The sequence below is a fragment of the Choloepus didactylus genome, chromosome 17, assembly GCF_015220235.1.
Source record: "Choloepus didactylus isolate mChoDid1 chromosome 17, mChoDid1.pri, whole genome shotgun sequence".
Classification (NCBI taxonomy): Eukaryota; Metazoa; Chordata; class Mammalia; order Pilosa; family Megalonychidae; genus Choloepus; species Choloepus didactylus.
The window spans coordinates 75,758,329-75,773,005 of record NC_051323.1 but is presented as its reverse complement, the minus strand read 5'-3'; the positions used below and the strand labels follow the sequence as shown (position 1 = coordinate 75,773,005).

Here is a 14,677-nt window from a genome sequence, read left to right as displayed (position 1 = left end):
CTGGAAGAAGCTTAGGGGCATGTGAGTTCTGTCTTCAGGAATTTGAAGCACTATCCCACGGGAGCTTTCCTGCATTGCTCCGAGAACAGAGCTCTGACCCCTGGTAACCTCAGGAGCGGCAGGCTTGGTCTCCATATGAAGCCAGAGCCGCCCACGGGGCACCTACTGCTCTCACTGACGGCGTGACTGCCTGTCGGTGGAAGTGCCCACACTCCGGCTGGCAATCTCGTCAGGAGGCTGTGCGGGCACCTCCGCGGCAGGGCAGAGCGAGGACACCTAAGACTCACAGCACACACCCTGGACAGGATGTCCCCAAGCAGAGCTCTGCTTTCCAGCAATTAGCTAGGAGCAACCTGGAGGAGTAAGAATTGCTCACACTCCCTGCTTTCCCAGTACCAAACTCCAACCCAAACTGGCTCAAACAAAAGGGGAAGTTCCGCCACAGGCCCTATCGACTGCAGCAGCTCACACAGTATCTGCAGAGTTGGGTGTTTAGTTCCGCCTCTCAGGCTCTGCTTTCCTGGGTCTGTTCTCAGGCGAGCACTCCCTTCCAGTCCAGGCCGACACCCTCGGCTCAGCGCCCTCCGCAGCTTCTCTCACCGAGCAATTTCCACAGGAGCCCCAGGACAGCTTCCTCCATACTACACCCATGCTCCCCTAGGAGCTTCTCCCTCCTCTGCTCAAACAAGCTGAGCTGAGCTAAGCCGTGACCCTGCCCCAAGTCAGACAAAATCCGACAGCTTTTCTGCTTGCTAATGCCTTTCCTTCAGCTACTCGCACCCCACACTGGGGAGGGCGACAGGAGGCAGCCCCAGGACTGTGGGCTCACCCATGCAGTCCACCCACCCTCCTGCTAACGAGGGGAGGGGGCTCCGGGGCCCAGGGTCACTGCACTCTGGGAATTACGTGCAGGCCTGACCCCCTGGCCTTTCCTGCTGTATCGTTCTCCTGTTGCACAGTGCTATCAGCTCTTCTGCAACGCAACGTGCATATTCCTCAAAGTCCCTGTGCTGCACAAAACCACACAACAAACACCACAGAGCTTATGGAGAAACCAGGCTAGGTGCACAACACTCCAAAATCTGGTTAGTAACACAAAGAAATGGCAGCACAGCTTTATACACGTTAAATGGTTAATACAGAGAAACTACAATAAATATAGTGCTTCACCTTGAAAAGAACCTGCAGTTTGTGGGAGACCACCACCCACCCACTCTGGTCCCATACCCACTGACCTGTGATGGAGAGGAACACAACAAGTGAAATAGGAAGAGAAAAAGGGCAGAGAAGAGAGGAAAAATACAAGAGATTGAAAAGGAAGAGAAGCTGGAGGGGGCGCTGCCAGGGCTGCAGACTGCTGGCCGTGAGCTGGAAGGAGGGCTCTCTGAAGCTCCAGGCAGGGCCGGGAGGCACCCACTGCCCTCGTGGGGTGGGCACACCTTGTGTGTTCCCATGTGGCTGGATTTTGCCGGGCAAAATCACACATAAATGAACTTGAAATCCATGTTACGCTCAAAGTGTTCTCCAGTATATCCACTGCATTGAAACAAATTTGCATTTTCAAAACCAGTATCCTAGCAGACTTCCAAGTCAGTCCAGCCCTGTTTCCCACCACGCAGAGTGGGTTTTGAGCTCACCCCCTCCCCCTGACAAGGACTCCGTTGCACTGTGTGTTGCTCGAGTCCCCTCCCTTCTCTCCTGACGCACTCAGAAGTTTTGCTGTCTGCAAACCTCTACTACTATTCCCTCCCACCCAACCCTTCTTTAAAAGCAAAGGGTGTGGGTCAGCAGATCAAGACAAGGGCGTGGGAATAGGGGCTTATTTTCAGCTGCCGCACTGGTCACCTGCAAAAGGGCTCACAGTCTGGACAAGGCTCAGCACTGCGCCAGCCCCTAACTCCCAAGCCCGATGCCCCCCACGCTCTCACTGAGCAGAAACCCTCTTCTGATTGGGAAGAAGGAAGCCAAATACCCTGATTTCCCCAGACAAATGCTCTTTGGTACTAATCTTTACGTATTTATTCACACGTTTGATAAAAATGTCACAGTTAGGAGTGAGATTATGACGACACATGACTATACAGACGGACCGTAAGTAGAGTCAAACCGCCGCGAATCAGAACACGGAGCCACACCCGACTCCTCAGTACCTGCCACACACACCCCCTCGTGCACACCCACCCACGTGCCAACAACCGTGGGTGCCCAATTTGGACATGACCCAGGAGTGTTCTGTAAGGACCTGGGGATCAGAAGAGAGAAATGACCATGGAAAAGAAGACGGGCCTCTCAGTACATCTCTCTGCTCTGCCAACGACTCAGAGAGGGCAACAGATTGAAGCACTGGGGCAGTCACTTCCTTGGCACAAAATTTAACAGGCAATAAGAAGGTCAAAGAGAGGTTTAAGTTAGTTTCAAGTTTAAGTCCCTTTTTCAGGGCCACAAAAGGATAGCAAGCAGGGACAAAAGGAAAATCCTGCCTTTTAAATTCTAGGAAAAAAAGGAAGGGAAGCAGATTTAAAACTGATCCCTATTCTCAACAGACTGTGGCATGACCTGAAGGAAAACCAGCTAAGCCAAGCTGACACCATCTGACTATGACCTCTTAGGAACAGCACAGCTTATTTTTATTTTCAGCTGTGAAGGGAGGAGGAAAACCTTTTCAGAGAAGCAAGAGGGTCATAAATCACATCCCCATCGTGTTAGTATTGGGGCAAGATCACATCTACCCTCTCCCCATCGACCTATGGCTCTGGGGGCTTGGAGGGAGGCGTGCGCCCACTCCTCTGCCTCCAGCCTCTGAGAGGACGAGTCCTCAGCATCGAGGCAAACCTGAAGTGTGAAAAGTAACACTGGAATCAAAGAAATCCCATCCAACTCCCTAATTCCTTCTTTTTGATACAAAGATTAAAAACACAACACTAAATATAAATGTGCTGTTTTCAGCATCTCCACTGATCCTTCTAACCACTGAAAACACAGAAATGCCTGAGAGGATTTGCTTCCAGTGCTCTTGCTAAGTGGGGCAAAGACAGGAAGGAGGCAACGCACCACCTGAATACGGTGTGTGCATATAAAACAGCCGGCCGGGTGCAGAGGACACCTCCACGGGTTAGGGTGTCAGTGGGTGGTAGTGACATCTGAGAAGTGAGGAGGGGTATTTCCTGTACAAATGTTATGTCCCTAGAGACTGAAACGAGGGAAGGACAAGGCACTTACACTGCACAGTGACCCTTTACATCCACCACACCCACAGCCTGTTACCAGGAAAACACCCCAAAACCTGTCCTTGAAGACTCAACCAGCCAACGCTTTCCAGTTGCACATTCAGAACTGAAGGAAATCCAAAGCATGGCAGAACCGAGTGGGAATTGGAATGTTGGCAGAGGAAACTACTCAGAGGAAGCAAATGGAAGTTGTCCCCTTCTGGCTTCAGGTGAGAAGTTTGTTCTGGATTAGCTCAGTGAAATACTGAATTTCAAAATGCCTGGCCTGAGACTATGACGATGTCCCCTGCATGCCTTCTTCTTCTCCATGTTTTGATCAAGAGCAGTAGGGCTCTGAATGAAGTCAGACACCAGTCTCTAAATTATCTTGCTCTGGTGGTCACAGCAGATACCGTCTAATTCACGGCCTTGTCCCCGTTCCGTAGCAAAGTGATACGGGACTGAGACGGGGTAGAAGCAGCCCATGCCGCCTTCTCCCGAAGCTCTCAGGCATACTCGATGCGGGCAGGGCCCCGACTGCCCTCACTCTTCCTCTCAGAGGGCTGGGCAGTGGACTTGGCTTCACCACCCATTTCCAGAGGCTTAGCCGAGATGTAGTCCTTTACTTTGATTTCCATATTCTTGGCTTTCAGAGTGGCCGTGTGCAGCTTCTCCAGGAAATCAGGCATGCCTGTTGGTGGAGGTGAAAATGTGGTTAGGCTGGCACACAAACAGCAGGATCAAAGTCAGAAGGACTCATTTCTTTGATGGAAGGGAGCTAGTTCCTCTTTATGAGAGAGATCACAGCCTGACTGACAACCTGTGAGCAGCAGCTGCCTCCCAGAATTTATAGGGAGTGAAAATAAGCCATGACCTCTGATTCTTTGACAAGTACTGATCAGGCCAGACAAGTCCCCAAAGACTTTCTTTTTCTAGTTGTCAGTGGGGCACAGCCTAAATTGCTGCCAATTTTATTTAGACAAACGTCAAACAGAAATACCCCATCCCTCTCCATTCTCCCCAAGACAAGCTGCCTATAGATGACCAGAAAAAGAAAGTCACACAAGGATGCTTTTTGAGGCAAGCAATGGGAAGGGAAAGGTACAGCTACAGCTGTGGGAGTAGCCTTTGCCCACCACATTTTCTGTGCCAGATTTTATGGTCCAAATACTATCTAAAAAGGAATTTAATAATAATTTTTAAAAAGTACTAATGTGCACAGTCCATGTTTAAGGCATTAAAACAAGCGTTCTTAGAATTAGAACTCTTCTCTGGGTCCAAGTTTCTTTCTGGGACCCTATAATCTCCTCCCTCCACCCCCCCAGCTGGAGGCTTCAGTGTCTTCACAGTATTCAGGAAGGGACTCTCAAGGACAGTTCATTCTCCCCAGGAGGGCTCCACAAGGCAAGCACCAGTCTTCCTGCTGCCACTAGGTAGCCAGAGAAAAACCGATGCTCGGTCCAGGTCCTGACCCCTCCTCACACGTCCCCACTCACCACTGGAGACCATCCAGCTAACGCAGTAGCGAGGAAACACAGTCTGCGGATTGTCACTGTAGGTCAACAAGTAGTCGAAGCCGTTCTGGAAAAGGGAAGAAAGCACAGGTGAGCGTAACTGAACGAGTCACCTCAGCCTCAGTGCCCGGCACCACAGAATAACTGCGCTGCGACTCTGGGGCAGGAGGGCTATCGTTCTACTCGGTGCAGAGGAGTCACCATGGCAGCCCGGGATGCTCTCCTCGGAAAGCTCCTCATGCAGGCCACGGCTGTGTCTGGGAGCCCGGCCCTCGGTGCCACAGCTGGCAGCCCCTGAGGCAGGCGGCTCACTGTGCCGGGCTGGGCTAACAATGCGGTGATGCTGAACCCTGCTTTCCCTCTGGTTCTGCAAGTCTGGCACGTGCTAAGCAAAGGGTGCCTGTGTGACCAGCCCTGATGAAAACCTGGGTGCTGAGTCCAAGGGGCCTTCCTGGGCAGAAACCTCGCACGCATTGCTGCATTTCTGCGCTGGGGGCGGAGTGTGCTCTGTGGTCCCTTGTGGGGGGGGGCGTGTGGGAAGCTGCAGGGGGACCCTCCAGACTCCACTCCTCCTTCCCGTAAGATCCGCCCACGTATCTTGACTCTGTCCCTGTCATAAATGTTAGCCACAGCGCAACTGCCAAGTCCTATGAGTCCTCTGAACAAATCTCCAATCTGGGGGTGGTCTTGGGGACCCCAAAACATTCCCCCAGTGTTTGCAATTTAATGGTATTAAGACTACTACTACTCCTACTACTAAGACTGACAGCAGCAAACACTTCTCCAGCTTTCTCTATGTAACAGGAGCAGCTCCACTGCCTAAACCACCTGCAGCCAGGTACCGTCGTCCCCTCTGACGGATGAGGAGGCTGAGCACAGGCTGATACATAGCTGCCCAAGGTCACTCGCACACTCAGCGAGAGCAGGTAGACCAGAAGACCGATGGCAGTGCCAGGGGCCCCCCGTCTTTTCAGAACGGAATTCTCATGGTCTGATTCCGGGAAGGACACAGGTATCCTTACCCCATGAGAGGTCTGAACCAAAGAGGAGCCACATGACGGGGTAGGAGATAAACCTTCATGTCCGCCCCGTCTTTTAAAGTAGACTGGTTCTAACTCCAGGGTGGCAGAGCTCTCTGGAAGCTGCTGCTTTAAACTATGGCACCTTCACAGCAAACTTCATTTTCTCCTTTTTTCTGCCTAATGGATTGTTTCAGTTTTTTATTTATTTCCTCGACATACAGCTGAATGTTTGCTATGTGCCTGGCACTGTGCTAGGTGCTACTGAAGAAACCAAAAGGCACCAGTCGTTGTCTTTAGGAACTTCAGACGAATAGCATAATAAGATGTCGGAACAGTTACGGACTGAATTCAGAGGAGAAATTGTTGGGGCCCTTCTTGACCCCCTAACACAAGGCACTCTCAAGCCGGTCTGGGCCCCGTTCGTGGGTCCCTGGCCTCTGTTCTGGCTGAGAAAGACCGAATTGGGAATGTTCTCCTTGGGGCCACCTTTCCTCCCAGCATCTGCCCTCCAGGCAAAAGCAGACAACGAAAAGAGTGTAAAAAACTACAGAGGCTGGGACAAAGGCCGGCCGGTTTCAGATACCCAGGAGAGGGAGGTCCGTCTCCTGAGAAACAGAGGTGACAACCAAACTCCTGTCAACAAGGGACTCCAAAACAACTAACAGGCAAAAGTTGAGGACAAAACAGAGATCTAGTAGGACAGGGAAAACCATGCATATGAATTCGCCTTGGGAAGAGCTTCCTGATAAGAGGGCTGAAGCTAAGAAAATCTCTGTCTTATCACCATCTGGTTACAAAACCAAGAAACAGACATCCCAGGGAGTAAATCCCAGAGTTGACATTTCAAAATATTAAAATGTACAGTGTGCAAAAGAAAGCAAGACAAACAAACAGGAAATCAAAATGAGGGCCTACCCAAAGGAGAAGGGTTACATGAGAACAAGGGCTGATGCACAGTGGGGGCTCTGGCAGCCCCTAGACGCCCTTGGAGCGGGGTGTGCCCAGGGGTACAGGGAGACAGGGGTGCCAGGAAGATGAAGACATTTGCACAATGATGTTCATAGCGGCATTATTCACAACTGCCAGAAGACAGACGCAACCTAAGTGTTCCATCAACTGATGAACAAATAAAATGTAGTATATACAAAAATGGAATATTATTCACCTGTAAAAGGAAATTAAGTCCTGACACATGCAACAACGTGGATGAACCCTGATCGTGTTGAGTGAAATAAGCTAGACACAAAAGGACAGATACTGTGTGATCTCACTGATTTGAATCAATTAGAATAAGCAAACTCATAGAATCAGAATCTAGAATATAGATTGCCAACGGACAGGGTACAGATAGAGAATGGGAAGTTAAGGCTTGTTCTGGTTTACTAATGCTGCTGTAATGCAAAATACCAGAAATGGATTGGCTTTTATAAAGGGGGTTTATTTGGTTACAAATTTACAGTCCTATGGCCATAAAAGCGTCCAAACTAAGGCATCAACAAGAAGATACAGTCACAGAAGAATGGGTGGTGGTGTCCGGAACACCTCTGTCAGCTGGGAAGGTACATGGCTGGCATCTGCTATTTCCAGGTTGCATTTCTTTCTCCAAAATGTATCTGGGCTTGTCTCTCTCAGCCTCTTTAGCTCCTGTGCATCTAACCAACTGGGGTCCTCTCTTAGTTTCTCCAGAGCAAACTTGGGGCTAGCATCTCTTAGCTTAGCATCTCCAAACATCCTTCTGTCCACATCTCCAAATACCAGCTTTCAATGGCCTTCTCCAAAATGTCTCTCTCTCTTATAGGACCCCAGTGATTTAATCAAGACCCACCCAGAATGGGCGGAGTCCATAGCTCCATGGAGATGATTTAATCAAAGGACCAGCCCACAGCTGACTGATTCACATCTCCATGGAAATACAGTCAAAAGATTAATGTCTGCCCTCACAAGACTGCATCAAAGAATATGGCTTTTGGGAAGACATAATATATCCAAACCAGTACAAGGCTCAAAATGTACAGGGTTCCTATTTGGAATGATGTTTTGGTAATGAATGGTGGTGATGGTAGCATAACATTGTGAAAGCAATTGACAGCACTGAAATATATATCTGAATATGATTAAAAGGGGAAATGTGAAGATTGACTATATATGGTAACAATAAAATTTTTTTTTTAATTCATGGACTGCACTACACAGTGAACCCTAAGTTAAACGGTGGACTTTAATTTAATTAACAGTACAATTACAAACACGTGCGATCATCAACTGTAACAAAGTTTCTACACCAATGCAAGGCGTTGGGTTGCGGTGATAAATGGGAATCCTGTATTTTATGCATGATTGTTCTGTAAACCCACAACTTCTCTAACAAAGAAATTTTTTTTAATGAAGTAGAAATTAAGACATTTACAGCTAAACAAAAGCTGAAAGAAATATTAGCAGAAGCCCTGCCCTACAAGAAATGCTAATGGGACTCCTTCAGGCTGAAATAAAATGACACTAGACAGTAACTCGAAGCCGTAAGAAGAAATAAAAAAATCCAGGTAAAGGTATCTACATAGGTAAATATAAAATCCTGTATTAATTCAGTTTTTCGTTGGTATCTATTTCTCCCCCATAGGACTTAAAAGACAAATGTGTAAAACAGTAATTAAAATCTATGTCAATGAGCACATAGTAACCTGAGGCAGTAACGATATAAAGGGGGAAGGAAAGAACATTGGAATAGAGCATTTGTATACTATTGAAACTAGATTGCTACTAGCCAAACGAGGCTGTTATTAGTTTAACATGTTAACTGTAATTTAAAGGTAACCGTTAAGAAAATAACTAAAACACACAGAGAAGAGGAAAGAAGAAGGGAATCAAAATAGTACACTACAAACCAACTAAATACAAAAAAGGCAGCAATGGAGTAACTGAGGAACAAAAAACATGCAACACAGAGAAAACCAACAGCCACATGGCAGAAATAAATCCTTCCTTACATGCTACAACATGGATGAACCTTGAAGACAGCCTGTTGAAGGAAACAAGCCAGACACAAAAGACAAATATTGTATTATTTCTCTTATATGAAAGACTCAGAAAAAGTAAATTCATGGAGACAGAAAGCAGAACAGTGGTTACCAGGATTGGGGTATGGGGGAAATGGGGAGTTACTGAGTAATGGGTACGAGTTTCTGTTGTTTGGGATGATGAACATGTTCTGTAAACAGTGGTGAAAGTTACATAAGATTGTCAATGTACTTAATGTCACTAAACTGTTCACTTAAAAAGGTTTAAAATGATTTTTATGTTACATATATTTTACCATAATTTTAAAATAAATAAACACAAAGACACACAAACACAGAACTCCAACCAGTTTCTACTAAAAGGAACCAGGGCTCCCTAACGAATGCTAATTTTCAGGTCTGGGGCTAGAAATAAACCAGATGAACCGGGAGCAAGAAGGCCTCCAGGTCTTGCGCCAACTCGGACAGGCTCCCAATGGCCCAAAATGGGACAATCTGAACATCAGAAGAATAACTATAATGGATTAAAACTAACTAAATATGTTTAAAAACTGTGAGTTTCTAATATTTTCTTTTTTATTACAAAGAAAAAAACCCAAACCCTAAACTTTACCTTTGGAGAATGCCTAGTTGAAGGGACAGAGGGACAAACTCACTACTTTGAAAACCAGTAAATAAAGGAAATTAATCAAGCTTTTCTCTTATTTGCCTTTCCTATATGAACCACAGGAAACCAAATAGTTGCTGAGAATATTTTTCTCTAAAATATTCCAGGTAATAAATGAAATAAATGAAGAATGAAGATATTATAAAATCAACATTTTTAACTTCTTGTGAAACAATGGATCTAAGCGATAGTAACTTCTCAATTCACAAAGGAACAATCAGACATCATTGCCTCCTGATAAACTCGGCTTACCCAAAACAAACAAAAAGCCTGATCTGTGCACACCTCCAGACCCCACAACCAACACCCAGGCACACAGGGGCCGGGAGCTACAAGACCCTGTGGACAGCGTGGGTCACAGCCACCAGGCCCGGCACAAAGAGCCCTGCTTCCCAACCAACTGCAATACTTCAGGGGACAACAAGGAGAAAGCAGGAGGGGGTGACTGATTTACAAGAGACTCAAGACACAGAATTAACCACTTCCAGTGCCTTCCAGTTGCCTCCCCATGTATGGTCAATGTAATTGGCCCCTTATGTAACCAGTCCCCAACCTCTACCTTCCTCTCTAATCGTGAGACTCTCAGCACACCTGGGGCTCACTACTGTCTTTTTCTTTGCTTGATTCCTGTCTTCTACCTCCACTGCCCGTCTTGATGTCTTCTACATATCCACAGTCTGCCTCTTATCAAGGCCCAACTCAAGTGCTACCTTTTTCTTAAGAGATTACCATAGATATACTGAAAAGTTACATTCACAATTCCCGTTGTAGCCCCACCGCAGCTGAAGGAAGTATTTCTCATGTACCTACTAAATGCAACACACTCTGCATTTAGCTGTTTCATGGTCATTGTTTCCAGAGGCAGAAAGGCTGGAACCCAGTCATTATTTTTTTCAAATAGGTAATACAAAGACAAGGTCCAAATTTCAAAAGTCAAACACAACATAAGGGAATAAAGTGAAACTTAATACACTCAAAGCACAAGCAACGGAAGAAAAAATAGATAAATTGGAACTCCTCAAAACCAAAAGCTTCTGTGCCTCAAAAGACTTTGTCAAAAAGCTAAAGAGGCAGCCAATGCAATGGGAGACAGTATTTGGAAACCATATATCTGATAACAGACGGATATATATATAATGAAATCCTACAACTCAACAACAATAATACAAACAGCCCAATTATAAAATGGGTAAAAGATACGAAAAGGTATTTTTCCAAAGAGAACATACAAATGGCTAAAAAAAACATGAAAAAATGTTCATCTTCATTAGCTATTAGGGAAATGCAAATCAAAACCACATCAGATAACCACCTCACACCAGTAAGAACGGGTGACATTAAACAAACAGGAAACAATAAATGCTGGAGAGAATGTGGAGAAACTGGAACTCTTATTTACTGCTGGTGGCCTGTATAATGGTACAGGCGCTGTGGAAGACAGTTGGGAGGTTTCTCAGAAAACTAGATATCAAATTACTCTACAATGCAGTAATTCCACTTCTTAGTATATACTCAAAAGATTTGAAAGCAGTGACACAAACAGACATTTGTACACCGATGTTGACAGCAGCATTATTCACATTTGCCAAGAAATGGAAACAATCCAAGTGCCCTTCAACAGATGAGTGGATAAACAAAATGTGGTGTATACATATGATGGAACACTATACAGCAGGAAGAAGGAACAAGGTCCTGAAACATATGACAACATGGATGAACCTTGAAGATATAATGCTGAGAGAAATAAGTCAGACACAAAAGGAGAGATACTGCATGTTACTACTACTATGAACTCCCCGAACAATGTAAAATCAATGCCTTACAATGTAGAATATTGGGGACCTAATAATAGAAGCTAATGAAGAGTGAATGATCATCTAATGTGTTCAGATATGTTAATGACGGTGAATTCAAAGATATGGGAATGGATAGGGATGATAATTGTTTGTTAACAGGATTATAAGTATCAGAGCTGTACTGAAGGTGAATAGGATTGAAAGGGGTTGTTTAAAGGCGTGTATCCACAGATCAACACCACAAATATAGATGGGTGCTTGCATGATATACTTCTAAGGTATGACACTGGTACAGAGAGTTGACAACAGAAGGGTATGTGGGAAAAATCTACCTATAGCATACTAGGGACCATAATTAATAGGAATACTTTAGTACCACACAAACACTAGGGACAAATAAGGGCTGAAAAGAGCTACAAGGTGTTTTGGGTCATGAGAATTGTTTAAAACGGAGAGTGATGAGGACTGTACAACTAAGTGATGATAATGTGAGCTGTGGAAGGATTATCATGGCTATAACATATACTATGTGAACTTAGGAACCCCCTACTTTATAAGTCAAGCCCTTGTTTCTGAGGCTTGCTCTTGTGAAATTTATGGTTGTACAGCAGAGCCTAAGCCCACCTATAATGCCTAGGAGTCACGTCCAGAGAATATCTTTTGTTGCTCAAATGTGGACTTTTTCTTGCTAAGCCTAACTCTGCAAATAAATCCATCACCCTCCCCCTGATGTGGGATAGGACACCCCCCCCCCCCCAAGCAAGTGAGTCTCCCTGGCGATACGGGACACTGATTTCAGGAATGAGCCTGACCCTGGCATCGAGGGATTGAGAAAGAGTCAAGAGGCTGTCCTGGAGGTTACTCCTATGCAAGCTTCACTAGATATGCCAAATGACCGCAGTATGATAAGCCCAAGTCAACAGTGGTCCCGAAAACCCTAAAGAATACCCAGATCCCTAAGTGAGACTCTATAAAGTTTTAATAACTAGGTTTATTCTTCAGAAACTTAAATCCTTCAGAGAACTCCTATGACAGCTAAGTCCCAAAACCCAGAGGCAATAGCTTCTTTATGAACATCAACCAGATGTGTCCCCTTTTCGCATGAAGGCAACACTCCTTTTCAACATGAGCAAGTTGTGGTCATTGCCTAATGTCCCCGAAGTTCGGGAAAGTGATTAAACTAGAGGAAGGGGTAGCAACCGACAAGATGGAATTTAACAGAGGATTATGAATACTGAATCTCTATATAATTTTCTTTTTCTTAGTTGCTAGGGTATTACAATGACTAGAAGAAGAGAATTGAAATGGCGGAACTGTAACCCATAGCAATTTACTATGGGTTGTGGTTAAAAATGTTTTAAAGATCTTAGTTTAGAAGACAGAAAAGAAGTGAGGCTGCTATCACTGTAATCCAGTTCTCTCCCTCTCATTCACTCTCACACACACACACACACGTACACATGTAATCATCCTTTGCAATTTTTTCTATAGTACTTGTTTAATTGTAATTTGAAAGTTATCTTTTTGTATGTATGTCATTTCACAATAAGGAAATAACTGAAACTATGGTGCTGTAACTCTTAACATTTTTGGAAATTTCCTATATAACTACTTGTTAAATCATACTTTGAAAGATACCTTTTTGTGTATATGTTGCGTTTCACAATAAGGAAACAACTGAAACTATGGAACTGTAACCCATAACATTCTTTGAAATTTGCTCTCTACTTATTAAACTGCACTTGGAAAATTGTCACTTCTATGTATATACGTTATATTCTACAACAAAAAATATGATTTTAAAAAAAAGTAAAACTTAGGTCTTCCTCCCACACTGTCCCCAGCTTAACCCAGTATATCCTTCGTAAAAGTAACCATTGATAGCAGCCTCACTTCTTTTTTATCTTCTAAAATAAGATCTTTAAAACATTTTTAACCACAACTCATAGTAAATAATCTTTTTTAACATTGTAATCCAGTTCTCTCACTCTGTCATTCACACACACACACACACACACACGTACACATGTAACCAAACAAAAGTTTCCTGGAATACCCTTACGGTGTCAGATACACTCAGTTTGTATTCTATTCTCTTTTTCTTTTTTTTAAAGCCTGTCATAATCCACTAAATTAATTTTATCTTCCACTAATGAACAACAGTCCATGGACTGAAAAATACTGCTCTAAAAATAGCACAGAAGTAGACACTGGTCCCCCATTTAAAAAAAGTCAAACACTATTTTGATTGCGATCAACCACTGTTTGTCATATTTGTAAGTCCCTCCTCAGATGGTAAAATAAAATAATTTAATGAGAACAACAAAACCATACTAGAACACAGTCCATACGGCTCTGAAACAAACAAATCTGATCAGGAGAAACAAAGTCATTATAAAGTGAAACAAAACCAAGAACGGCAACCACTGGCGTCAACACATGTTGCATCCATCCAGCCCCCCCACTTGTCAGACAAGGCCAGCAAGGTCTGAAGTGCACTGCCCATTGTAGCGAAAATCTGACGGAGATGTTTGCTCTAATAACTGAAGAATGTTCCAATGATGGGCTGATAACCATCTCCCAGCAAAAGAGACCTGATGGACTGTCATCAGGTCCTGGGGACCTTCCAAGTGAATCACCCTTCAGCAGAGGCTCAAGTGTGGGTTCCTCATCTGGGAACTTGCAAAAATGCAACTCTGCACCCCAGACCTGCTGAATCCAAAACTTTGAGATGGGCCCAGCAAGCTCTAGTGGATTCTGACGCACACCATGTTGCCCTACAGTGACTCGCCCCCTCCCAAATGCAGATGAAAGGCATTCTTAGATGACGTAAAACTCACCTCATCAAATGACTTGTGGGGACGGATAACCATTTGGGATTCATATGATCTGACCCTGACGAATTCTGGAGACTCGGGCACACTGGGGTGCTCCACGGCTCTGATAAGGAGAGAGGTTGGGCAAACTTTTGGTAAAGTCTATATAGAAAACAATACAGGAGCTGAGATAAGGAAAAGACCTAAAAAGGTGGCTCTAATTTTTCAAGTAAACAAAACAGTGGAGTCACCAAGACAAACACAATCTAAGTTCTAAAAATGAAGCGAGCTCCTAGGGTGAGCCATGTCTCACCAGGCTTTGTGCTGAGGAAGCCAGAGTTGCTTTTTTTTTTTTTTTTTTAATTTTTTAATCATCATTTTATTGAGATATATTCACATACCACGCAGTCATACAAAACAAATTGTACTTTCGATTGTTTACAGTACCATTACATAGTTGTACATTCATCACCTAAATCAATCCCTGACACCTTCATTAGCACACACACAAAAATAACAAGAATAATAATTAGAGTGAAAAAGAGCAATTGAAGTAAAAAAGAACACTGGGTACCTTTGTCTGTTTGTTTCCTTCCCCTACTTTTCTACACATCCATCCATAAACTAGACAAAGTGGAGTGT

At 44.5% G+C, this 14,677-nt stretch overlaps 1 protein-coding gene across 1 annotated transcript in view; it reads right to left on the bottom strand.

The window, feature by feature from the left end:
• Nucleotides 1-2,004: 2,004 nt before the first annotated feature.
• STARD7 (StAR related lipid transfer domain containing 7) overlaps nucleotides 2,005-14,677 on the bottom strand; it is a 35,106-nt gene continuing 22,433 nt past the window's right edge. The window contains exons 7-9 of the mRNA XM_037807538.1: nucleotides 14,060-14,159; nucleotides 4,703-4,787; nucleotides 2,005-3,897 (exon numbers count right to left, since the gene is read on the bottom strand). Coding sequence (XP_037663466.1) covers nucleotides 3,713-3,897; nucleotides 4,703-4,787; nucleotides 14,060-14,159 — 370 coding nt within the window. The 3' untranslated portion in view covers nucleotides 2,005-3,712. The remainder of the gene's footprint in view (nucleotides 3,898-4,702; nucleotides 4,788-14,059; nucleotides 14,160-14,677) is intronic.